We start from the raw sequence: 26,862 nt of genomic DNA on the forward strand, positions 1-26,862 counted from the left end.
TCATTCATAAGTAAAGTAGCAGAAGGTATATGCCCAGTAGTACTATCGCATAACACTTGTTTCTTATGTGTTTGAACTGAAGTTGTCCTTAGTAATTTATGATAAGCATTCTAGGGTGACTATGCCATCCAATTTAGTTGGATGAGTGCAATTTAGCTTTCACTTACAAAGTGTAGTTGCGTGTCAGTAATGTTTTTGCACATGTTGATGTGGCTCTTTTGAATGGGATTTAGTCTTAAAGCAAGCATTCAATGTTTTTGAAAGGGTTGTGGGCAGTAGTTGTGCTTCTCCATTGATGCCAAGTATTGCTAATGACTGATTTGAATGTAATTTCACACCAGCAAGCCAATCAGTCTACATTGATTATGGTTTCAACAAAAATGATCTAATGGCTTTCCCTAATCAAATGCATCCTGTAAAAATGAGTGCCTTCTATCAAGTCTTTAATCGTCTGCTATTAAGCTAACTGATGTTATACAAGTTGTACAAAGCATTAATTGCGATGGAATTTCATAAAGTCTGGCAATAAGTAACGATTGGGAATTTATTATTGTAGAAAAATGCTAATTCTAATCCAGAACCAACTGAAGGTGACCGCTTTATCGGCCACCAAAGGACAACAATGCAAAAATAGACAAACTGGTGGTAAATGGCATTGAAATTTTATAATCATGTGCAATATGAATCATATCGGCTTCTTGTATTTCCCACTGTTTTTTAATTAGGATTACGATTATATATGCAGGTCGGAAAGCCTAAACAGTAATCATTTTCCCCACTTTCTCAGTTTCAGATTCTGCAGATTAGTGGTTTTGTTTAATAAAATAAAAGATACTTCCATATTTCACTTAATACTTAAATTGGAGGTCATTATTTACCAATCCATTTAAGATGAATCTTCCCGTATACAGACATGTTCTCCACTCAGTAACACACGATTATTCTTTTACACCTTACGGTTTCATGGTATATTAAAATGAACATGATGTTTAGCGCTCTATGTTTCTTCTGAATTTTGGCAGCTAGATTCTTTTTTGTGTTGATCAGGTTTTTGATGGTCGTTTGTAATATAGGAAAAATCCACTTAGGGATCAAGGCATGCTCTGTGTGTTTGATTCATTATTTGCTCTGTTTGATATTTGTATAAAGGTTTTCAATTTCATTGATTTTTAAGGACTAATTAGATGGTCAATTATGAACATAGTCAAAGTAATGTTTTGTAAATGCTAAGTTACATTTAATAGAACTGTCATGTGGATCTTTTCAATTGTGTAAAAATGCAATGGAATGCATAGACTTTTTCTGTATTTTTTTAAATAAACCATTTTATGAGTGTACCAAGGTGAAGCATTTCTTAAAGGGGACACTTTCACTGGAGCAGAAAATAAAAATATGCAAATGAGCACACACAGCCACAAACCATAAACTTGATAACAGTTATTCACAATCCTTTGTCATTTTTGTCTCTTTCGAACAGACCTGGCACCAAATGTGCTGTTGTTAAATCCAAAGTTATGTAATGTACAAATAGTTTGATTGGTCATGGTTACCTGCAGCTGTGTGTTTTATAAAATACATTAAAAAGTTAATTTATATTACAATCATCTCTTGTCTTTAGCACAATTATAATCATTTGTTTTTATATACATTTTAGTTGCAAGATCATTGCAACATGGTTCAAGGTTCAAACAGGACATATTCTTGCATTATAACTTTACATGTAGTCAAAGTTTTGACAAAGGCACAATCTTTATAAATGTCCATCTGTTGTGTGAGGTCAGTGGTTGGTCTACTATCCCTCAAAAACCACAGTGCTTGTCTCTCTGAGGCTGAAAGAAATCTTTGCTCAGTAAATCCCCTTCTTGCAAGGCTGTTCTCCTTTTCTTTCACCTTCGACATGAACTAGACCCATGTTTCTGGCTTATTTCGTGGGCCCTTTGGCTTTCCAAAACGAGATCCAAAAGCTGTGGAGTAAGAAAGGAGTCATTAATTGTCCACACAACATCATGTATTAGCATAGTATTACCAGGTTTCAACATATAAAATGGAGTAGCTCCATCTGGTGTCAACTCTCAGAACATCAGTTTGAAAAAAAATAAAAATGTTTTAAAGGTCCAGTGTGTAATATTTAGTAGGATCTATTGACAGAAATGCAATATAATATACATAACTCTGTTTTCAGTGGTGTATAAAGACCTTACATAATGAACCGTTATGTTTTTATTACCTTAGAATGAGCCATTTCTATCTACATACACCGCGGGTCCCCTTACATGGAAGTCACCATTTTGCGCCGCCATGTTTCTACAGTAGCTCGAAATGGACAAACTGCTCTACAGAGCGCGTTTCATCACTATGTTGTTCTTCTTCTTCGTTGGTGTTTTTAGAGGCAGCTTGCATCATCACTATGTGGAATACGCACAAAGAAGAAGTAGTAGTAGTACTCTCTGCTATCTCAAATAATGACATCTTTGTCCTATGTTGGCCACCGTAGCTTCTCTATATGATTCGAAAGGGGGGGTGAGCGGTGGACTGAGCCATTGGTTGCAATTCGTAACCTCACCACAAGATGCCGCTAAAATTTACACACTGAACCTTGAAAAGGAGGCAATGGCTTACAAAATAAGAATCCAACAGCAGCACCATAGGGTGGTGGAGCAGACTGAGGCGTGGCTGTAGATGGGGCTGAAGGTGGGGCTGATGGTGGGGCTGATGGTGGGGCTGGGGGCGGGATCGGAGGCGGAGCTGTTTTTGCTGCAAATGACAGTAACATGATGTTGAAGCCACACACATGCAGCTGCATGTCATTTGATTTAAATGTTTATTTTAATACAGTTAAATGCAATAGAATTATTTGTGTCAACAAGGAAAAGTAGAAGTGGTTATTATACATACGCTTCTGTCTTCCTTTCAAAAACTTAATACTCTGTAAGAAAAGAAATATGTATTTGCATTTATAGAATCTGTTTTTATCCAAAGCAAGTACTGTTCACACATAAGAGGCCATTCACACAGAACTCGTTTTTGCTTTGACAAATGCAAGAGGCGTGGTTTTGCAATGGAAAAAAATAACACAATAACGTTTTTTAAAAAAGTTTAACTTCTTAACTTGAGCTCTGTGGACTTGTGTCATGCTGTGAGACGCTGCAAAACTTTTGAGTCACAAGTGCAATGAAAGTGAAAGTGAAATGAAAGTGACAAGTGAAGGCCAAGAATTTAACCCATCCATGTTATTGCACAGACATTAGGAGCAGAGTAGTGAGTGGTGAACACACACACACTGCAAACTGTGGACACACACACCCGAAGCAGTGGGCAGCCATTATGCTGTGGCACCCGGGGAGTGATTTTGGGGTTAGGTGCCCTGCTAAAGGGTTCCAATTGGACTCACTAACCATTAGGCCATGACTGCCCTTGTTCAAACACGTCCTTCTAGCAAATGTTTACATAGAAAAACAACGCAGTGGAATGCAAAAACTGTACAGTTCTGGAAATTAAAAATGCGAGATGCTCGCACGCAGTTTTAAAAGTTGAACTTCTTTTAACTTGACGTGGCATCTTAAATGCGTATGCAAAATCTGGTGAAATTGACAGTCAAAAGCGTGCATTTAACCCATGTGCATCCATCCATCATAAACATACTCCACACGGCTCCGAGGGGTTAAAGGATTAGTTCACTTTCAAATTAAAATTTCCTGATAATTTACTCACCCCCATGTCATCCAAGATGTCCATGTCCTTTCTTCAGTCGAAAAGAAATTAAAGTTTTTGATGAAAACGTTCCAGGATTTTTCTCCATAGAGTGGACTTCAATGGAGCCCAAACGGTTGAAGGTCAAAATTACAGTTTCATTGCAGCTTCAAAACGTTCTGCACGATCCCAGACAAGGAATCAGGGATGTATCTAGAGAAACCATCGCTCATTTTCTAAAAAAATTAAAAATTATATACGTTTTAAATATAAATGCTCATCTTGAACTATCTCTCTTCTTCTATATTAGAATTCCAGCAGTGTAGACACTACTAAGTGTATTACTGCCCTCCACAGGTTAAAGTTTGAATTAATTGTTATATACTTGCACTAGCATATTGTATATGACAATTTAGTTCAAACTTTGACCTGTGAGGGCAGTAATACACTTAGCAGTGTCTACACTGCTGGAATTCAAATAGAGAACAGGAAGAGAGCTAGTTCAAGATGAGCATTTATGGTTAAAACGTATAAAATTTTTAAAAAATTTTAGAAAATGAGCAATAGATAAGACCCTTATTTCTTGTCTGGGATCGCTGTAATCTGTAATTTTGACCTTCAACCATTTGGGCTCCATTGAAGTCCACTATATGGAGAAAAATCCTGGAATGTTTTCATCAAAGACCTTAATTTATTTTCGACTGAAGAAAAAAAGACATGAACATCTTGGATGACATGGGGGTGAGTAAATTACCAGGAAATTTTAATTTGAAAGTGAACTAATCCTTTAATAAAGGCCTTCTGAAGCGAAGCGATGCATTTTGTGTAAAATATTCATATTTAACAAGTTATAAAGTAAAATATCTAGCTTCTGCTAGACCATCAGTTACGCAATGTCAGTTACACTTATTTCGTAAGTTGAATACGGAAGGCTGTCTGGCGGAAGCTAAATATTTTAGTTTATAACTTGTTAAATGTGGATATTTTTCTTAGACAAACGCATCACTTTGCTTCAGAAGGTCTTTATTAACCCCTTGGAGCCATTTATGATGGATGGATGCACTTTCTTGAGCTTCATACTTGTTGGTCCCGTTCACTGCCATTAGAAAGCTTGGATGTGTCAGGATATTTATTTATATAACTCTGATTGTGTTCATCAGAAAGAAGAAAGTCATATACACCTAGGATGGATTGAGGGTGAGTAAATCTTGGGCTAATTTTCATTTGAAAGTGAACTAATCCTTTTAGGTCAGTATGAAAGAGAAGTTGCGATTATTTTTCCTGTTGTGATGTATGAGTGAAATGGCTTCTCGAACAATAAAAAAAAATGTAGAGCGGTACTTGATCAGAAATCGATTGGATCGTTGGATCAGTAGGGTTTGCTATTGCTGTGATCTCAGTGAGTGACAGGTTGTCCCGGCCTTGCGCCAATAAACACGTCATCAGAGCAAAAGAATTATTTTGATTTCACAGTGACTAACTTGAGTGCTGCATTTTTGGAATAGCTGTGGCTGCAAAAGACGCAAGTGAGCACAATGGTCAAACGTGTCTGTCTAGTGCATTTTCACAAAAACATTTTTTTTTTAAAAGTTGCACAATGGAATACAAAAACAATCTGTGTGAACTGTCCCTTAAAAGTGTGTTCTAGGTAGGCTACACATTTTTTTGTATGTGTTTTCAATGGCAAACAGTACAAAATAAATGTTTATTTGACATCAATAAACTCAATTTTGATGAGACTTTAGAAGTTGAACCTTAGTCCTGGCCTTGCTGACCAGTGAAGTTTTCTCTCCCCCTCTGTTTGAATGGTTCTCTGTTGGTCTCATTGCTGCTAGATGACTGCTGGGTGCCGGCTGGTGCTCCACTGTAGTAGCCACAGGGCAAGCTAAACTAAGGTTATGTGGTAGTGCTTATGCAGATTAATAAACTGATATCAATCACTGACAAGGGATTTATGCTGTCTCTCACCTTTGCCTCCAATTGCCATGGTTACAGGGACTGGTGGAGTCAGCGGTGCCACAGATAGAGGCTCTGTAAAATTAAACACAGCTGTGCATACATAGATCCAATAATAGTGCACCATCTTTATCTCTGTCGCAGTGATAAACACTACACTACAGTGCACCTGAAGGTAAATTTGCTTGTGCATGTTATATTGTAATGACACAACTGACTGAGGTGTGGGTGGGCAAAATGGAAACACCAGCCTACCTTGTTTTGAACCTTTTGCTCTGACGCTCTGTTATAAAATGACACATTTGGTAAGAATGAGTCAATCATTAATCATACAAAAGGAAAGTCATAGCACAGCACCTCTGGACAGATTAAAGGGTTAGTTCACCCAAAAATGATATTTCTGTCATTAATTACTCACCCTCAAGTTGTTCCAAACACGTAAGACCTTCGTTCATCTTCGGAAAACAAATGAATATATTTTTATATTTTGAACCACGCATAGGCAGCAACGTCATGGCACCTTTCAAGGTCCAGAAATGTAGCAAAATCTTCGTTAAAATAGTCCATGTGACTACAGTTGTTCAACCTTAATGTTATGAAATGTCAAGAATACTTTTTGTGTGAAAAAAAAATGACTTTCATTCAACAATTTCTTCTCTTCCCTGTCAGTCTCCTACGCTGTTATGGGTTTCGACGTTATGGGTTCTACGTCAGAACACTGTCTCAGTATTGGCCGACGCTGTTCATGTGAGCAGTCGTGCGTATGCGTGTGAGTCGACCAATAATGAGTCGGTGTTCTGACGCAGAACACGGAGGCACTGCGCTGTCTCTGCAAAGTAAACAGCGTAGGAGAAGAGAAGAAATTGTTGAATAAAGTCATTATTTTTGTTCTGTTTTTGCGCATAAAAAGTATTCTTATTGCTTCATAACATTAAGGTTGAACCGCTGTAGTCACATGGACTATTTTAACCATCTCTTTACTACCTTTCTGGGCCTTGAAAGGTGCAGTGATGTTGCTGCCTATGGGTGTTTCAGAAACCTCTCGGATTTCATCAAAAATATCTTCATTTGTGTTCTGAAGATGAACAAAGGGGTTTGGAATGACATGAGAATTGACAGAATTTTTCATTTTTGGGGGAACTTACCCTTTAAGTTAAAGACTGCATGAGAATTAGAGTGTTTTTTAGTCCATATCTATATGCACTGAAGTCAGCTATATGCTAGTGTACTCCTAAATGTTGATACATTTCATTTTTAGCATATTGCATAACATAAAGAGAGTGTATAAAGGTAAGTGCAATGTAACCTTGCTTCGGCTCCAAGAACTTTCCAGGAATGATCTGGGTTGGGAGCTGCCTGACCATTCAGATGATGTGCCCACTCTCTGTCTCTGCTGCTCGGCCTCAGCTGGCAGACAGAGGGCGTTGTTGTCACCCACTTAAATGGAAAAATATCTTTTACCAAATGTAATAAATGTAGATGAGGTTTTTCTGTATACTGTAAGTATTATATACTGCACCTTTCTCCGTGTGAAACACGAAAGATTCTGGAGTTCTTTCAGGAAGTGGTGGAGTAACACTTTCTTCATGAAACAAAACAGCAAAACATACTGTGAGTTTGTGCATTTTTATATCAGAAGGAAAAAAAAGTATATTAAACAATTACATTTGTGTTTTTAGTTCGATGGATATGTGATATACTGTACCTGTCCCTGGAACTGGTCCAAATATTTCAGATGTCTGCTCATGCGGTGTTAGGGTGTGTAGTTGAGATTCTGAGGTCAAAAATGGGAAGTAAGTAACAATAGCTTATATTATAAATAATTAGAATAATTAATTTTAGAATAACTAGAATAACACTGACAGAACTTCAAGACACACTAGGTGAATAGGGTAAAAAATGTTTTGTATTACAAGTTCTTTGTAAACAGAGCAATTTATAATTAAATATGTGCTAATTTGCATACATTTCCAGAACAGAATTCAGAACACTTGATTAAGCCAAATTTTTGTTTCATTTTGTTGACATATTAGAGTAAAAGGTTTTTGCAGATGGGTATTTTGAATTTCTCTCATAAATCTGAAAATACTGCCAACGGCCAGAGAGAAAACAAATTTTTTTGCAAGGAATAAAATGTAAACTTAGGCAAATTTGTAATTGAAATCTACATACACAAATAGATAAAGTGCAATAAAAGCAACACTTAAAAGTGTATTTGGAATTGACAGTCGAATCCTAACTGGAGACGAATCCACTGAGGAGAACAGAATCTTAAATTCTGTCTATCAAAAACACTCGTTCAGATTCGTTTACTGATTAATTTGGTGACTCTTTCTGTAAGTTAGCCTACATCATGGGTCACCAAGCCCAAGATCCCTGACCTCGACCTTTATGAAAGACAAGATCTACCAATTGAAGAACTGAAAGAAAAAGACAGCCCATATTATTTTCGTGAGGTTAAATTATATGCTACACAAAAAAGCATGAAACAAAATCAGCAGACAGGCTGAATGAGTCGCAAATTCGCTCTCTGACAGCAGGTGGCGCTTATGGAAGAGCAGTGATACAGCGTTTCCTTGGTTACCGCGGCAGTAAACAAAGCAGCACTGCGCTTATAAATAGCTAGGCTATTTTATTCGGAGGTAAGAGGAAAATAAAATGCCATTGACGTCGAAACTTTTCTGAAGACAATAAGTTCCCTTCAGAGATACATTCATATAACTCCTCACCACCAATTCAATATTTATATTTTCCTTCTTATATCTTCCTATATTTCGAGCATCGTGAACAGTGAGCTGCTCTGCCTGATACAGTTTTCTCCTCTTTGCGTCCATCTTCAGCGTCTCTGGCTTCCTGTTAACGGCCGTTTACAGGCATGATATCAAAGACTATAGAATAACACAAGACATCTCACTCGTATTGTTTTGAATGGGAGAAAGTGTAACGCGCAATATGGCGGAATAAGTCCCGCCTTCTAAATAAGAGCCAATCGCCGACTGGTAAAGTCATCGCGTCACTGCAGCAGCCGTTAGAAGCACCGGAACAGTCAGACTCGCGCCTCTGAAACATGGCAGAAGAGCAAGTCTGCGCATGCGCATTAGCTTGATCCAGCCTAAAAAATACATTTTTTTGTCATGATTCGAGCGTTTGGATAAAACATTTATGAGACAGCTGTTGTCAGATTTCATTGGTGATTTCAAATATGAAATGTAATCGTAAGGTTGGCGAACAGTTTTGGAGAATTTTATGTTTCCCCATTCAAAGAGATAGGGCATGATGCCCAGGATGCCCGAGAGGCGTTTCAAAGATGGCCGCCGAGTGAAATGACTTGTCTTAAAGGGACTTTGATGATATGGGCTATTTACCTTTATCACTGTGCCAGTAGTCTAGAAAATAACAGAAAAATAATTACAAAAATAAAGTACAAAGACTGGAGAAATGTAATGTCTTTTTGTACTCATATTTCTGTTATTTTCGGGAGCTACTGGGACAGTGATAAAGATCTACCAGTCGCGATCGACGGTCTATGGTTACATCTTTACCAGTAGGCGGCGACTGGTGGGTGTCTTTTTGATTCGTTCCTTCATAAGATTAGTTAAAAAGTTCAGAATAGCTACCGTAACAACATAATACAGAAGCTAAACAACCATGACTGATCAACGCGACAGATGTCTTTGAAACAAGAAGTAGTAAGTAAGAGAACAGAACAACCATTAATCATAGGTTTATTCATTAAAGAGCCACCGTAATAGGCTTTTACCTCAAGCTACACTAGCCTATATTCAGCTCAGATTTCTCTAAGATAAGCTGCTTGTGCTTACAAGAATAGACTTTTTATGAAGTGGAAATGTCAGATATTTTGTCATTTGAAAAATCACCATAATAACTTGAAAAATGTTTTCTTTGTTTCTTAATGTTGTAGGCCTATATAAGGTTTCATCGCCTGCCTTATTAGTTTACGACAATTGAATCGACTCCCAAGTCTGGAAGCATAGGCCTACAAGGTATTTTGTTTGCTTTGTTGTACTGATTTAATATAACGTTTAAAGATGGCATGTTTTGGCTTGCTTAATGACGATGTCACCCAGCTTATAACACCAGTATATATGTGGCTTTCTGTAGTTACATTTTTGCTGTACACACTTAAGTTATTTCCTTGTGAACTGTAGTGAGTCTTACCCTGAGGATGTTTGTACAGTAGGGGAGGAGGACTGTGACTTGTGATTGCAATAGGACTGAGTGGAATACATGATGCTGCTGCAGGAAAACAAAATAATAAAAAAGAAGATTGTCAAGACTGTAGCCAAAATAAATGTATTGCTGGTTTGCTTAGAGATCCTGACTTACCAGGAAGTGACATTCTAAGCTTTAAGCTCTGAAATAAAGAAAACAAGCCTGTTATATATTGTTCTTATTTTTTGCACTCAGCAAAAAGAAGTGTGCCTAACCAAAAAGTGCAAGTTTGTTGGTGTGTTAATGTGCTGAAACGATTCAGATCTTAATTAGCATATACATCTACTGCCCCGCATCTGCTCACCTTGCTCCTCGACCAGGATCGTTTCATGTCTGTCTGAGCTTCAGATGTTTGACCAGACCATTCTAAAGATTTCCCAACTCTCATTACAACATCCTGTGGCTTTTCTTGTGTCATATTTTGTACCAAATCTGTTGAAAATCAGGTGAAAATTAGATAAGGTACAAACAAAGTGACCAGATGGAATTTGATGTTGATTCATCCATGTCCATGATTGTCATACCCTCATCCGTGGCCAATTCAAAAGACTCTGGAGTTCTCTCTGGCAGTGGGGGTACAGGTGAGGGCGGGTTGTCTTTTTTAGAGAAAACGGGAACATTTACAGGTGCTATAAGACCACCGCACATATTTGCATTTATAGACACAAATTTTCAAGTATGCGTAATGCTCACCTTTGTTGACACTCTCAGAGTCTGAGCTGGTTGGGATCACCAATGTCAGCAGCTCACTGGTTTCACTGATTTCACTGATTTCACTGATTTCACTGATTTCAATGATATCTGGAAACAAGACCATATATAGTGATATGTTTTTTTTTTTTTTTTCAAATCGTTTCATTTTCTAAGTTAATAGAAAAGGCAGTGAACTTTTGTATAAGCTGTGGCTTGAAATGTCAGTATATGTAACGTTATTATTAACTAAAACAAAACTAAAACTTTGATAAAAATTACAGTTTTTGGTAACTGAAATAAAGCTGAAATAATATAAAATATATATTATATAGAAAACCTAAAAAAAGGAGAGAAATGTTGCTTTGGCAATGTCAACTAACTGAAATAAATAAGTTGAAGTACTAAAATTACTGGTAACACAGCCTGTATATATAATACATTATATAAAGTATTCTTATTGCAATAATTATGTCTTGTAATGCACCTTATAATGTATTATGTGATCTCATGAATAATTGGAACCACAGTTATAATACATTTATAAAACTTCATTTTTACACTGTTAGAAAGTATAATGCAATACAACTCATGATAAACAATGGAATCTGCAAAAGTTATTACATTTTAATTTTGTTTAAACTGAAAATATACAAATACAAGCCACTTCAAAATATTAATAAATACCATAATAGTATATAAATAATATTGAAATAAGAGAAGTGGACATGGTGTTCTTATTTAGACATTGAGGACTAACCGTTAATTTCCTCGGCCAATATAAAGGACTCTGGGGTTCGCTCTGGCAAAGGAGGAGGGCTGTCTTCATCAGATGAAGGTGAATTTGCACCTTTATACAAATTATAAAAATGATCATAATCCATCATAAATCATTTTTGAGAAAATCAGTTGTTAAATGTCACAGGTGTTCATACCTTTGTCATTGCTGTCATGTTTTGGCAGTTCCAACACCTGGTTATTAAGAGTTAAACTAGGTATTGTGAAACAAGGGTTCTCCAGCCAGGTTTCATGAACCATAGATTCCATAACACTGGGATTGTCGCTAACCGGTGGAGACTCGGGACCAAAATAAGGATCTTCCACAGTGAAACAGGGGGTGCTGGAGATATAAGGTTTGTTGTCTTTGCCAACGGGACTAACATCTTGGTTTTCTTCCCACTCCAGATGCTTCGTATTTGGCCTTAGCTCCTGTACTAGGCTGATGGGATAGTTTGAACATGCAGCTTGGGTAAGATCAGTGTAGAGGCTGGTGGATGGCTCAGTTCTTTGATATCCTGAGGTTGTAAAGTCTGTTTGAGGAGTTGGCGCTATGAGTGACCTCTGATATTTAATCTGGGCCTCACTCATTGTACTGAGCATGTCTGCAGGACTGAGTTTGTTGGAGATGGCCTCTTGATTAAATGGATGTAAATGAGGATGTGGCCAAGAAGTGACTTTCTGTGTAATGTGATTGCGTTCATCCATTAGAATTTCCATCTCATTACTCCTATTATAACAGCGAAAGTTTTCATTATAATCAGAAATAACAGAAAAACAGTCACAGTGTGTCTTAGACATAAAACAATTCAAAAAGTTTCTTTGTGATGACAGTTAGGTTTCTATTTAAGTTGAAGTGTGAATTCAAGTAGGTCAATAGTTGGTTGATTTCTCCGGAAGGTGTTAAAATTGTGGCTTTGTGGTGCTATCAAAACATCTCTGTCTATGTGTGCAGACTGACATGGCAACACTTGCTCAACCAAGGGCATTAGTTTGAGGGTTGGACAAATCTGTTTTTGACCAATGGCAAATGGGCGAGTCTTTGGAGAAACTTTTTTGAAAACTATCTTAATTTCTTTATCTTTTGGGATGCTATTGGAACAGAAATCACACACTTCAGCTTATACAAGTTCAGACAAAAATGAAAATTATGTCATCATTTATTCACCCTCACCTGTATTTTAAACACTTGAAAAATGTGTCAGTGTTGTTGTTTTTTCGTTTTTTACTATGAAAATCAATGGGGCCCAAAACAACACTGGACCCCACTAACTTTCACTGCATGGACAAAAACAGTTGAAAATTTTTTTTTTTTTTTTTTTTTTTTTTTTGAAATATCTACTTTTTTGTAAGAAAGTCATAAATGTTTGGATCAGCATGAGGGAAAATAAATTCTTCATTTCTGGGTGAACTATTCCTTTAAAATCTGCATCAAAACCATTAAAATGAGAGATTTCCTCAGACCTGCGCTCAGTTTGAAGCAGCGCTCTGAAGTCAGTCTCTGATTCGGAGTCGCTGAAATCAGAGAGATCACTCCCAGTACTTATGGTGACAGGTGAGGAGGAAGCTGGGACCTGATTGAGGAATCAAATTAAATTTTTTATGACTTAGGCCAGCAAAAAGCTCTGACTATGATATGTAATGTGTCGTAACTGGAAAGCGAAATCAGCGGGAAATAAAATGGCATAATTTATTTAAATACAGAGTAATGACAGTGTTTTATCTGACCTCTCTGTTTGGTTCTTCTATTGCTGCTAGATATCTCTCAAAAAGCAATTTGATGGTCCTGTATACTAGTTCATATTGTTCCTAAGAGGAAGAGAAGAAATTATAATTAGGTAAAATTGAGACGTATTAGTTTTTATTGATGATGGCAAATTAAGGAGAAACTATGTTGGTTACCTTAGTCTGAACCACAGATGGCCTTTGTGTACGCATGTCCTTCACCAGCTCAAAGATACTGAAACCCTCTGGTATCATCTAAACAAGTGTAAATAAGATTAACATCTCACCTAAAGTAAGAGGCAGAAATGTTTGCTCTTTGTTTTTGTCTGTTCTTTATTTTTGTGCCAGTACAATGGAAGATGTTTTGAATTCTTACCTGTCTCTTCAGTAGATTCCAGGTATAGTCGATGGCACACAATGCACCCGTTCTTCCACAGCCTGCACTGAAAATCCCCAGACAGTCCCAAGAGAATGAGCCACAGTGAAAACACAATGATCTTTTCTTACATTCTTACTCTTACGTGTAGTGTAAGAGTTTTTACATAACACTGCTGTAGAGTCATAAGAATTATTTAATTCTAAAGGGATAGTTCACCGAAAAATGAACATTCTATCATTTACCCCCCCTTAAGTTGTCCCAAACCTGTATATTTTTTTTTGTCTGTTGTACACAATGGAAGATATTTGGAAGATTGTTTGTTACCAAGCAGATCTCACCCCCCACTGACTACCATAGTAGGAAAAAAAATGTTATGGTAGTCAATGGGGGGCGAGATCTGCTTGGTTACAAACATTGTTCCAAATATCTTCCTTTGTGTACAATAGAATAAAAAATATATATACAGGTTTGAAACATCTTGAGGGGGAGAAAATGATGACAAAATTTTTATTTTTCGGTGAACTATCCCTTTAACAAGTCAATGAACTGGTTGTACGGTGCTCAGAATATTCTGTGTGGAAAAACATTTTCCAAAGTTAAGGTTAATTTTTAAAATCATGATTTATTAACACTGTTGAATTAATTTTTTTGCAAATCTCAAAATTAATACCCTTTTTTCATACTAGACTTTATAGTATACTAGTACTTTCTCTGGATATTATTGACCTCCATAGTTCAGACTGAAAGATTGTTTGAGGAATGTCCAAATAAATGGCCAAGTTAACTTAGTAAAGAATACCTTAAAGAATTAATTTCTCTTCTGTTGGTTAGTCTTCCAGCATTAACTGTCATTATAACCAGGGTTTGAAATTAGTGATCGACCGATATATCTGTTTACCGATATTTTTCCCGATATTTAAGCATTTTTCCATAATCGGGTATCGGTTTTGTAATATCGCATTCGCCGATTTACGGCGCCATCTTGTGGCCGTTTTGAGATTTCCGCCATTGCAGCCCGGGCGTCTGAGGAGATCAGTCAACAACAACTCAGTGCACAGGTAAAGTATATGTTCTACTTGGTTTGCTTTAATTAATCAACTTTATTTAACATAACAGACATGCACAAATGAGATCTGAGACATAAATTCCTGATATAGTTAATTTATGCAGCTTGTTTCTAAACAATTGAGACGAACTCATTGAGTCACGTAGTGTAATTCGTCATGTCCTGCCCCAATAAAGACGTAACTTTACATGAATTAAATAAAACAGACATAAATGAGTGCATGTTGAAAATAAAAGCGCTGAATTTAATTCTCTATCTGTTGTATTTGCTCACCATTAGTCTAGAAGAAAAAGTTCGTTCATATTGCTTAGCAACTGACGGATGATCAGGAGGCTTAAGCACAGCCACTGAATGAAACTTTTGACAAGATTATCTTGTTTAAACACCCTAGATTATATTATCATTTACTACATAACAATTATTTCGCTAATACACATATAAATATAGCCTACCGCTTTGTGGAAATTAATTATTTATTATCTCCATGCGCGATCGCGGTTGATTAAGTTATAGTCAAACAGCACTTTGTCAGTTGGCATCCACCAATATGTTATAATAATTTTTGTGCTTTATTTTTTTACCTCAAAGCTTTTATTTTAAAACAAAGACACTTAGTAACAGTGCACTTTAATTTTTTAGACTCAGACCCCTCTATTTATTTGTGTATAAATATAAAGTTTTTTTTTTTTTGTATGCAAGGAGGGAGTGATTGTTATAAATAAAATGGTTTGTTCAGCTCATTTGTGTTGTAATAATTGTCAAAAACAGAAGTATAACAGTAAATAAATATCGGTTCTGCATATCGGTTATCAGGTACATAAACATGCAAATAATCGGTATCGGTTATAAAAAATCAATATCGGTCGATCACTAAAATTAACACCTGCCATTCCACCAAATGTGGGTAAAAATCAGCTGTGGCGGGTAACGCTGTCAAATCACTAGCCAATTTGGCGGGTTTTACTCTGCGCAGATGTAGGACAAATAACAGCATGCTTGTTCATTCACTTTGAAGCAATAGTGAAGATTCATTAACAGAAAAGACATTATTTTCCAACAACCTACAATTTTAGCAGAAAGCCAGATGATCCTGAGATATATTTTTTCTGTGGTCAATAACTCACAAGTGTGGTCTATCAATACCAGGTGGTATTTTGTACAAATGTAGAATGACTTCAGTATAATTTCACTTTGAATATAAGTTGCACATTGTTACTATTGACCCCGTCTATTGGGACAAAAGTAACACAACAATACAAGTTAGATTTTTTTGTGTTACTCTTGTTTTAATCTGGTTTATTTATCTTTTATTTTTGGCTGGTAGAAGTTTCGAATGACCGGTAAATGAATAATTTAGTAGCCAAATTGGCCGGTAAGTAAAAAATTTAATTTAAAACCCTGATTATAACTCAGTGTTAGCAGTAGTGCAGATGCTTGTTGGGGCATTTGCTTGATGTTGGTCAACCACCTACATATTTCCTGTTTAAAAAAATGGTTGTGGGCATTTTCCATGGTTACAGATACAAACAAATCTTGTGTTCATTTATGGCCACCAAAACTTTACGTCATGGCCATTACATAACCGGCGTTTTATCTGATTAGCCCCCAACTGCAATCATTGCAAAAATGAATCATAGAGGTCCAGATATGGGCGTTTACCTGCAGTGAATGCAGATGGGAAGCTCATCATGATCCTGGTAAATCCTCATGTCCTGCAGCAGCTCCAAGATGGCAGGAATGGAGTCAGGTACTCCGTGATCCGGCCAGTTCACATAGTGCAGCTGCTTCAGTGTCCGGGACACCTGGAAATAACCGGTGTAATATAAAACTCTTTGTTTTTTCTGGTAACCTGGTTTGCTAGTCATTAAACCACCACATTTTGGTGGTTTTCTTTCATCACTACAAAACATCTGCGGAAATGTCAGCACCTGTCTGTGTTTATGTTTGTTCCACTACAATGTCTCCACCACAGTTGCTGCTCTATATGTCTTTTAAAATTGAATACTTGGACTCTTACGCAATGACATTTCCAAGAGGAAAAAATATATAGTCACGTCATCGGCCACCACAACACAGTGTTTGACCTAAAGCAATACTTTTTATATTTTGACGAACTTGACTCAAGTGTGAACACATCGAGAGATCGGTCTGTAAAGCACTTATTTTGGCAAACAGCTAGTCTGGACATTGAAATAAAAATCAAATATGTTTTTGAATGCTTTTAATTTAATACAATTAATTAAAGCAAATTAATTATTCTTATATATATCTGTATAAGAGACTGAAATAAACCTTGAACCTTTTTCAGTGCAGTGAAGTCAAGACCAAAGAAGTGTTACTTACTTGTTTACATGTCACCTTCAGCGTCCTTATCAAATATTCTCCCTTATTTTCATCAGACTCCTAGACAAAAGCAAATATATACGTGAATGGAATGCTTATAGTATCAATGTGCTTGTAATATTTTGGATAATATTATTCAATAGTGAATAACTATTTGCCAATCTACCACCCCTACATTTGACTTTATTTATTTATTTATTTATTTATTTATTTATTTATTTATTTATTGAGGGATGCATCAATATTAAAATTCTGGTTGACAAGATAAACTGATAACTATTTTCATGCTGGTCGATAAAATTCTGTCAAAAAAAAAAAAAAAAAATCATGTAGGCAGCACAGATTACATTTAGAAGTTTTATTATTTAGAAGTTATTAGTGTTTTTAAAGATAAACCTAATGCTGTAAGAAAAAAGATGTACTATACTACATGTACTAAAAGATGTCCATAGATGTACTAGTGAATTTCCTGCCAGTACATTATCTGTTAAGTTTACACAGACATTTCCTATTTTTACGGAAGTTTTTTACAATGTGAGCTCTCAGTAATGGCAAAGGTTACCGATCCATTTTCGTTGTAAATGTCAATATACCAAGAAAATATAGTGACGTTTTTTGCATCCTACTTAGCAGTCCAAGCTATACTGATGTAGTGTTTTAGATTCAGACTTGCTACATGTATACTGAGAATCAAGCTAGAACAGGCATGTGTCAGAGTGCAAATAAAACACAAGGACAGGAAGTGTGGTGTGAGTGAGGGAAGAAGTGTCTCTTACATAGTGTATGTTAAAGGGTTCACACACAAACACATCCTCCTTTGATGCCGGCCAATAACGCTCACATTTTTTCTGAAATAAAGAGGAAATGCAGCATTCAATCTCAATTGCCTCTTTCAGATGCATCTGACCTGCGCTATATGAGAATAACGCTGTAACCATAACAAAAGTTGTGAAAGGGTGGGAGCTCAAGAGAAAAAAATCAAAAAAAGGAGCTCAAAAAAAATGTTAAAAAAAGAAGTTGAAGAAAATGTCATGCTTGATGCATTGCTTCACCTTTCTGAGGCAAGAAGGATGTGGTTAATAAAAATGTTTTCTTTAAAGCACAGTGACTGACAACATTTCCCCTATAACACACTGTCAGTTACAACTTACCCTTCCCATTTCAAACTCTCGGCAAGCCATCACGACAATCTGCAGAGAGAGAGAGTTATTATGGAGGTATTTCCGCATGTGAACGATTCTCCTCGAACACAAAGCTTATAGAACAGGTTGAACCTGTTTTTTAAAGGAAGGGGAATGTGTGTGAAATGGTCATATGCTAACTTAATCAAGCACTCACCTGCACATTGTATTCCCACAGCATCCTCCAGAAGTCAAGCACAGTGTTTGGCAACGGGCCTTGTGTGGCAATATACGCCCTAGAGCCCAACACCCCCTGAAATAAATAGAGAACTTATAGCAACTGTTACTGATATTTTGTCAGTGATTGTTTAAGCGTGACATTTTCTGTTTAATCTGCATCAAAGTATTGGATTTAGTGTATAAATGACTAAATATTGTGTATATAGCATGATACCTTTCTTGCATATAACCATCTTACCTTAATGAAACTAGCATTAATGTAGTCCGTATCATGTTTGGATGTGATGAGGGAGAGCTTTACTCTGCTGTGATCAACTGTGAGAAAATACAGTCGTCAGCATCTCTAGTCTCATTACTGTAATCTTCACAATCATCTTGTTTCATGTTTTTTAAGCAGTGCATAAAGTGCTGTTTTCACACAGCACAAATGTTGTGCTAATCTCTCACACATTTGTGTCTTTTGCATGTTAGTGTCTAGTGCATCAGTTTTTCTAACGTAACAACAGGGGCAAATGCGGATAAATAACACTGTATTACAATACAGTAAAGTACAGTACAGTATATTTTTGTATAGTATAATTACAATACAGTATATACTAGTACAGTACTGTATATTATATAATATTATGTATGATACAGTATGATATACTGTAAAGCAGTATCAAACAGTACAGTATACACTAAGAAATAACTAAAAAACGAAACAAATTTGCACTGTAAAATACCGTTTTCCATCGAAACAGTAATATACTGTAAAAACAATGAATTCTGGGTAATATGATTTGTCGTTTTGACAAATATGAAAAAAAATTGACAAATAATATTTCCCAGAATGCGTTGTTTTATATTACTTCTGTATATTACTATACATTCTGGGTAAAATCATTTGTCATTTTCGAGAAAGTAGCCTATAGGCCTCTTTTCTTAAAATGACAGATATTACCCAGAATATTACTGTTTCAATGGAAAACAGTATTTTACTGTGTAAATTTGTTTCAGTTTTTATTTTTTAGAGTGATAGTATGGTATGTAGGGTATAGTACAGTATTTTATGGTATAGTATACCCAGAGAACACACACATCATGTCTATTTGTTGTGGACATTTTCATGTAAGTTTTTTAGAGCGTTTGCTGATCTGCAATACATCTCAAATACGTTTCCTGTCAGATGTTAAATAGATGTTTAGAGAACGTCTTTAAGATGTTTATGCACTAAAAAATGTTGTAAATGTTTTAACATCCCAATACATGTAATTTTACTCGTAAATAGTGTAGCAAAATGACGGGAGAGATGAATTTGTTGAATAAAGTCGTTTGTTTTGGGGGTTTTTTGCGCACAAAAAGTATTCTCGTTGCTTCATAATATTAATGTTGAACCACATGGACTATTTACTATTTATTATAACCCTGTTCATCGTCAGCATTTTCATCATCAGTATATTGAGTATTGGCATGTTTGCATGTTTTATTGACAAGCCACTTATGGTTAACTATTATTCATTATGTGGTTTTTCAATTTTACCATCTGTATTATTATAGTGATTATCAGTAAATTTTACAGTACAAAGCAGATTGTGGTATACCACAGATTGGTATTTTAATATTATATGTAAATTATACAGGCACCAACATGCCATACCATACCTGAAATATTATCATCATATTTTTATGGTGAATATCTAGTGACCACAGAGCCAGTTTTAACATAAATTTAAAACAGATATTTGTAAACAATAGATGCTGTTCAGATGAGGCGCTCTTTAACAGCCATTTTGGAGATTTATAGTAGATCATAATATATCATATATCGCTCACTGTGTTTGTATGCTTATATTGTCTACATTTCTATGCTGTCTACATGACGTTATGTGTTCTTTGTTATGGATTTAAATGTTTATTTGATATAACCGCTATATGCAACTGCATTGGCTCTTGTTCATAAATCTGTATGATTTATTGTGAAGCGTCCTTGAGCTCGGGAAAGGTGCGCTTCCCACAGGTTTGAAATATACTTGCGGTGGTAGCGGGGCGAAAAATCCTCCTATTACCCACGGCAAAAAATGGTCTACTACATGTGACAAACAAATAATGTGTGATTTTTAACAGTATTTTTATTTATTGAAATTAATTTTAATTACATAGCATATTACATTTATATATTACATAGGCCTACTAATATTATGCATTATTATGCATTGTAAATTATGCAAAATTACAGCATTTAAATGGTTCACCTTTTCCTATGTTCTCCTTGCTGTCATATAGTGTCTTGTGTCTCTCTCAGTGAATGGGACACAGATTTTACTAGTAAAATATATATAATGAATAATATATGTGTCAAATAAAGTTCTTAGTCTTTTCTTCCTGTGGGGGAGACTACAATAATTTACTATGAATTAAATGGAAATCAAATTAAATACAATTTATTGTGTAACCAATATATCAATAATGCCCAAAAGAAAAAACTTAGCGTGTGAATTTTAATTACAAGCCCGAAATACACCGGGACTCTTATTTTGAAATATCTGTACTATTGCTGGCTGATCCTTCAGATTCTTACAACCGTATAAAACATTTTATATAAAGGCCATGAAGTAGACTTTTTAATAATTCATAAACTTGAGTTCATTAGCAATCGCTTGGCGTAAATCTGCGCTTTTCATTGATTGAGAATCACTTTGAAGCAGTCTGAAGCGCTGTTGCGCGAGCATGTAGAACGCGCAACAGCGCCCCCTTGTGACTTTGCAAAATGCGGTGCCCGTGAGAATGTTAGTGGGAGTAAACAGTTCTGACGCACACAGAACGAGCAGGTACGAAACGACTAGTTTATCGATCACGGATGGTTTCATTATCTTGCGCGGATATAAAAGTATATGAGGATAAAAATAATAAAAGCAAAAATGTGTCTCGAAATATACTTGGGCGGCCGTTATTATACGTCGGCGGCCCGCCCAAGTAAAGTCTATGTGTGGGAAGCACTGGTGCTATATACAGCAGTATAGTATACTGTAATGTACTTTAGTATAGTCAGATGTCAGATGTGATACTCACAGGGAACAATGTCTTTGTATCTGTTCTTTTTCACGTTATCCTGTTTGTCCGCAGCTGTGGTGGGGTATGTCTTCTCTGCACGATACTTGGTAGACTGCCTCTTCAGTTTCTGTTTTGACCAAATTACATAAGATTCAGTCATGATTTTGTGCAATAAAACCTTTCTGCATACTTAAGTTTGTTCAACCCACAAGTTCCGGGCTAAGATGTTAACATTGATATTAAACGCTTTAGAAGAAACCTTTAACAGGGTTTACCATGAATCCATTTATGAGTTTTTATCTAAAGCAAATTTTTAAAAACTTAGTTTTTTTAAATGCTTTTTTATTGTTATTTTTTAACTTAAAGCACCAATCAAAGCAATTAAGCACCAAACGACCGACGTTAATATTGATATTATTTTAAAAGACAAAGCAAAGTAAGAAAACTTGTCTTATTTGCCATGTTTTTGACATCTTAACAGTGATCTAAGACTAACAGAATGCAGTTTATAGCCCTGTGGTTAAGATCTGTGAAAACTAGATAAGTCTGCCTGTGTATGCGTGAGTGTTTGTGGCTGTCACAACATGTGTGTGGGATGTACCATCGTTCTCCTTTGTGTGTCTCTGAGCACAAGTACCTTGTTACCAGACCAAGAGACTTTCCGACCACAGCTGAGCTTACGAGAAGCCTTATGAGCCCAGAAAACTGAGCAAATATAGCAAGCTGAGTAATTAGCATGGGATCTCTGAGCTAAAACAGTCAGGACTGCATGTGAGGAACCAGTTTTGGAAACCTTCAAGTTTTGAACAGTGAGACTGGACCTGTGTCTGACATTTCTCTACATTTATGTCCCTTGTGTCGGCAAGCATACATTGCGGTCCAGCGGTGAGGACCAGTAGTTCTGCTCTCAGTGTGATGGGAACTTTGGTTTCCATGCTTTGCCAAATAGACAGTTTCTCTTCCTGTACACATTCCATTAGTGAGCGATTCAAATCACTTATTCTGGCGGAAGTCTTGTTTGGCAACAGATTGACAGAGATAATTTAAAACTGCATTTTTTAATCAGAGTGATTATTCATGCTTTATGCGATTGTGAAAACTGGCAGTAGACTGGCCTGGTTTGACATTGGGAAAGTCTGTATGGATTTACACACTGTTCCTCACTCACAGTGTGTTGAACACTTTGCTGCAGCTGAGAACTAAAACAGACACTCTGTAGCGTTCAGGCCGGACCACAGAGCACGTGTTGTTCTGCATAACAGGATGAAGCCATGGTGGCAAGGGCAGGCCTGAATCACTTTGGTACTTCAGGGTCTGGCATATTTTGGCAAGTACGTTATGGTTGCCATCTTTGTTATCGTTACAAGAGTAACATGTAACTGGGTGATAAGCGTTGAAGCCTTAAAAATGGAATGATATTATATTATTATATTATATGGAATGAATGATATTTTCATATACAAAGACCCATTACTTTGTGAGAATAAAAATGTGTGATATTATGAAGGCAACATTTTGTTTATTAAATTAAATAATTATCTAAAATATGGAGCCCCGCACATAACATGCAGGACAAAATATGTTATTTGTGGCCACAAATTAGCAGTTCATTCCCACAACATACTAATACATCAGAACGTTTTACTAATTAGTTTCCCTCGTTTCAAGTAAATTGTGTACATGATATAATAATTTGTTCCATTGTGTGATCAAGATGATTCAATCCCTCATTTTACTAAAGCATGGCCACGTTGTAATAATTAGTTGTTTTAGTTAAATCAAAACGAGGAAATTGATTAGTACAACATGGCCACAATTTACTAAATCAATGGAATTATTATCTTATGCACACATTTTAGTAAAACGAGGGGGAAAAAATTATATTGTGCACATAATTTACTTAAATCAAGAGGGAATTATTTATTATATCGTGTGCACGATTTACTTAAAACGAGGGAACAAATTCTTGAATCGTGGCCACGATATACATATTTTTTTGCCACGTGTCAGGTGCGGAGCTCTGTACTTTTGTACTTTAACTAAAATATTATCTAGAAAATATTTACTTTATTAATTTGACATTCTACCTTTTGTGTGTTTTTCACATTAAATTTCACAAGTGTTTTTCACATTAAATATTTTTAATTATAGTTTTTTGCTTATTGCTTTAAATATATTTGAAGTGTTCTGTATATTTAATGATATAGTTCACCCAAAAATGAGATCATCATTTAGTCAGCACATTTACTTAACACAAAAAAAGACATCTTGAAAAATATGGGAAACCAAACAGTTGATGGGCCACACTGACTTCCATAGTATGGGGGGAAAAAATACTATGGAAGTCAGTGGGGCCCATCAACTGTATGGTTATTGACATTCTTCAAAATATCTTATTTTATGTTCAGCAGAAGAAAAAAATTCATACAGTTTTGGAACAATTTGAGGGTGAGTAAATGATGACAGAATTTTCAGTTTTGGGTGAACTATCCTTTGAAGTTATCCCTAAATAAATATACATTTACAAAAAATAAAAATAAAATAAATATATATATATATATTAGGGCTGTCAAAAATAGCGCGTTAACGACGTTAATTAGTTGTTTGTTGTTAATTACGTCAATTTTTTTAACGCATTTCACGCATGCGCAGTGTGACAAATTATTCAGGTCAGGAAAGTCAGGGAAGTGGTTGGGAGCTAGAGGCGAGATGGAGCAAGGTGAGCAAAGTGGGCCTATTGACGGATTCAAATATAAAAAGAATGATGATGGTACAGTTAACAAGTACAAGGTTATTTGCAAGATTTGTAACAAGGAGTTTCAATTTCACCGGAGCTGTTCAAGCTTGTATGGTAAATCCTACCCATGCAGGTAAATCAGTCTGTAACTTATCAAATAACATTGCTTTGATTATTTTCTGGAATGAATTAAACCAAGTCAAATATCAATAACGAAATATGTTCGTCAACGACCTTTTTTTTCATGACTAAAACGAGACGATGGCAAGACTGCACCACTGTCCAAAAACGCTCACTAAGACTAAATTAACATGAATTTGACGAAAAAAGACGAGACGAAAATGTTTTGCATAAAATAAAAACTAAGATAAAATCTCTCTTAATTTTCGTCTACAATCGTCTCTGCTTTTTCATCAGCTGTTACACCTTTAAAATATTCAGAACGAGTTCGGATCCCGCTTATTACATTGCTACCTACCAAATAAATCAATAATTTGACACAAAATTATGATTTAAAAAGGAGTTTATTGATTTAAAAACGATTGTATTGCTTCCGCTAAAGAAAATAGTGCGCTCCGTCTCTACGGTTAGAATCCTGTGTGTTCATGGCAACGCTGTGTTATAGTTAGCAGCGGTCTGTTATCAAGAAACTAACAAAAAAGATATGTGAATGACTAAATAAGACTAAAAATAACAAGGACATTTGGCACAAGACTAAGACTAAGACTAAATTAACTGTTATTTATGTTATTTATCCTTTGGTATGCATTTCAGAAAAAAAATGGTTAGGATTCAGGTGTAATTGCAAATAGTGATTAATCCTGATTAATCCACTGGAAATTCTGATTAATTTGATTAAAAATTTTAATCATTTGACAGCCCTAATATATATATATAATATATATATATATATATATATATATATATATATATATATATAATATAAAATTGATTATTAAAAAAAATATTTAAAAAATTGGTGTGTATGCCCTAGCATACCACCTAGCAATAGGCACATACCCCCTGGAAATCCCCAGTCTGAAAGGCTTGATTTAGAAGACATTCTGCCAAAGATGAATTGACTAAAAGTTCTCCTTCAAAACTCCAAATGCTACTTTGTTGACTCTGAGAGCCACACATTTGACATTAGCTCAGCTACTATAGCGGAATTGCATGGTGCCATAGCGACACTAAGGTCATGAGATTAATGCCCAGTGAACACTGATAAGATACTTTTTGGTACACATTACATTATTTTTTACTTCAGTTTAGTTTTGTGAAGAAATAGCTAATGTACTTCAAATATAATGTACTTATATCAGGATATTGAGAGACCCCACAGTGTTTTTTTGAAAGCCACAGTCCATCTATTACTGCCTGACATCCTGTTTCACCCTGAGCAACTGAATGCACTGTAAGATGCTTTGGATGACATGGTTTTCCAAATCTTAAGAGTACAAATTCATTTTTGCATTTTCCATTTTTACATTCGTAGGTTTGATTCAAAGTGACTAAGTTCATGATGGGTCACTTCCTCTCAGTCACCATGACTGTTCACATGGAATATCTAACAGTTGACATTCGAGGGGAAAAGCACATAAAGGTTCTTATGGGGAAAACAAATGTAAGCAGTAGTGAGGCAAAGGTCTACTTCAGGCTCTATGTTGTATACAGACAGCCATTTAGTCAATAATAAATGAGTTCAATAATAAATAACCTTCCACCACATGAAAACTTCTTTTATGGAAGCTTAAATTGAGAGGCACTGTATTCAGAAGAGGAAGTCCACGCTTAGCCATCAGCTCAGTGCCCAGACACATTTTATTTTTAGCTTGCTTTTAGCACATGCTGTACTAATGCTTTTATTATCTAAATCCACACATTTTCACATACCCACACAAACATTGCATATAATGTAAAAAAAATCAGATACGTTGGCACCTTTTTCAACCTATCCACTGTGTCACATGACATGAATCTGAACGTCTTTTTTTTTTCTTTTCTTTTTTACTATAACAAAACCCTGCGGTGTAAACGCTGTAACCTAGTTAATAACTTACCAAAAACTCTCCGGCAAAGCCGTTCTCTGCCCCTTCTTCTTCTGTTTCCTTGCTGACGATTTGGGCCAATAGGTCCCTCAGAATGCGGACTTGGGCGTCCATGGCATGTTGTGTGACACAGCAGCTTCCTCCGTCATGTCAGAGATAGAGAGATCGGTGGGCTTCTAAAAGGAGTCCATCTTTCGCTTTCTCTCTACAAAGTGTCTCTTGTAGGTCTGTAGTTGAGTTGAGGAACTGTGCGATGTGTCGTCACGGAAGCAGTGGCAGCAACAGTTCACAGGTTCTGTGGTCAACTCTAAGTATCAATGTGACCCTCTCCGCCCTACATCTCTTCCTTCAGTTTCTCTCGCTTTTTTTTTATTGTTGCATACCTAGCTTTAATTCTCTGTCTGTGGCCTTCTCTCTCTTGCTGTCTTTCTGTTTCTTTCTGTCCAACACTTTGTAGCACAAGGTTTTAGAGCCTATACCCCTCACACAGGAAGCTTTTGTGGGTGGGTGTGCGCTTGAATGTAAAAAAAAAATATATATATAGTGAAAGAGTCAAAGTCATTCGCTTCATTGCTGAAAGTGGCCAAGCCTGTTTGATGACATTCAAAACAGTTGAACTTGAATCTAGAGAATGTGTAAGCTAAATGTAGTCAGACCAGAGAGAGATACTTGTGTGGCTCTTGGAATTAATGTTATCATGCAGTTGACCTGACATGTCAAGCAGTGACAGCAGTGTCCTACTGCAGTTTGGCATGCTTAAATGGTGTCTAAAACATTTTTTTTTTTAAATGTTATATTTTTTATTCTTGTATTATTATTCTTTT

The 26,862-nt window shown here is 36.0% G+C and overlaps 1 protein-coding gene across 2 annotated transcripts; it reads right to left on the reverse strand.

The window, feature by feature from the left end:
• Nucleotides 1–1,297: 1,297 nt before the first annotated feature.
• On the reverse strand, nt 1,298–26,547 carry ptpn22 (protein tyrosine phosphatase non-receptor type 22). Of its 2 annotated transcripts, none has more exons than XM_048177388.1 (28): nt 26,051–26,547; nt 21,272–21,380; nt 18,459–18,535; nt 18,198–18,293; nt 18,011–18,049; nt 17,636–17,707; nt 16,860–16,919; nt 16,176–16,318; nt 13,448–13,514; nt 13,249–13,326; nt 13,075–13,155; nt 12,811–12,920; nt 11,505–12,076; nt 11,330–11,419; nt 10,573–10,680; nt 10,404–10,475; nt 10,184–10,311; nt 9,994–10,021; nt 9,826–9,903; nt 7,352–7,420; nt 7,166–7,228; nt 6,953–7,083; nt 5,902–5,929; nt 5,659–5,721; nt 5,445–5,554; nt 2,896–2,926; nt 2,620–2,754; nt 1,298–1,964 (listed from the first exon to the last, which is right to left on the reverse strand). In XM_048177388.1, the coding sequence occupies exons 1-28, from the start codon at nt 26,150–26,152 to the stop codon at nt 1,903–1,905; spliced, it is 2,802 nt and encodes a 933-aa protein (XP_048033345.1). In that variant the 5' UTR covers nt 26,153–26,547; the 3' UTR covers nt 1,298–1,902. The 2 variants fall into 2 exon arrangements, with proteins under 2 accessions (XP_048033345.1, XP_048033344.1); XM_048177387.1 differs by having other exon boundaries at nt 5,445–5,575.
• Nucleotides 26,548–26,862: the final 315 nt, after the last annotated feature.

The sequence above is a fragment of the Megalobrama amblycephala genome, linkage group LG24 (genome assembly GCF_018812025.1).
Source record: "Megalobrama amblycephala isolate DHTTF-2021 linkage group LG24, ASM1881202v1, whole genome shotgun sequence".
Classification (NCBI taxonomy): domain Eukaryota; kingdom Metazoa; phylum Chordata; class Actinopteri; order Cypriniformes; family Xenocyprididae; genus Megalobrama; species Megalobrama amblycephala.

Excerpts from the sequence above, each read along its gene's own strand:
- ptpn22 (XM_048177387.1), bottom strand. The coding sequence starts at position 26,152 with ATGGACGCCCAAGTCCGCATTCTGAGGGACCTATTGGCCCAAATCGTC. Across the intron at positions 17,708-18,010 it reads GAGAGTTTGAAATGGGAAGG|AAAAAATGTGAGCGTTATTG; the intron begins GTAAGTTGTAAC and ends TCTTTATTTCAG. Across the intron at positions 7,421-9,825 it reads ACTGTACAAACATCCTCAGG|AATCTCAACTACACACCCTA; the intron begins GTAAGACTCACT and ends TTTTGACCTCAG.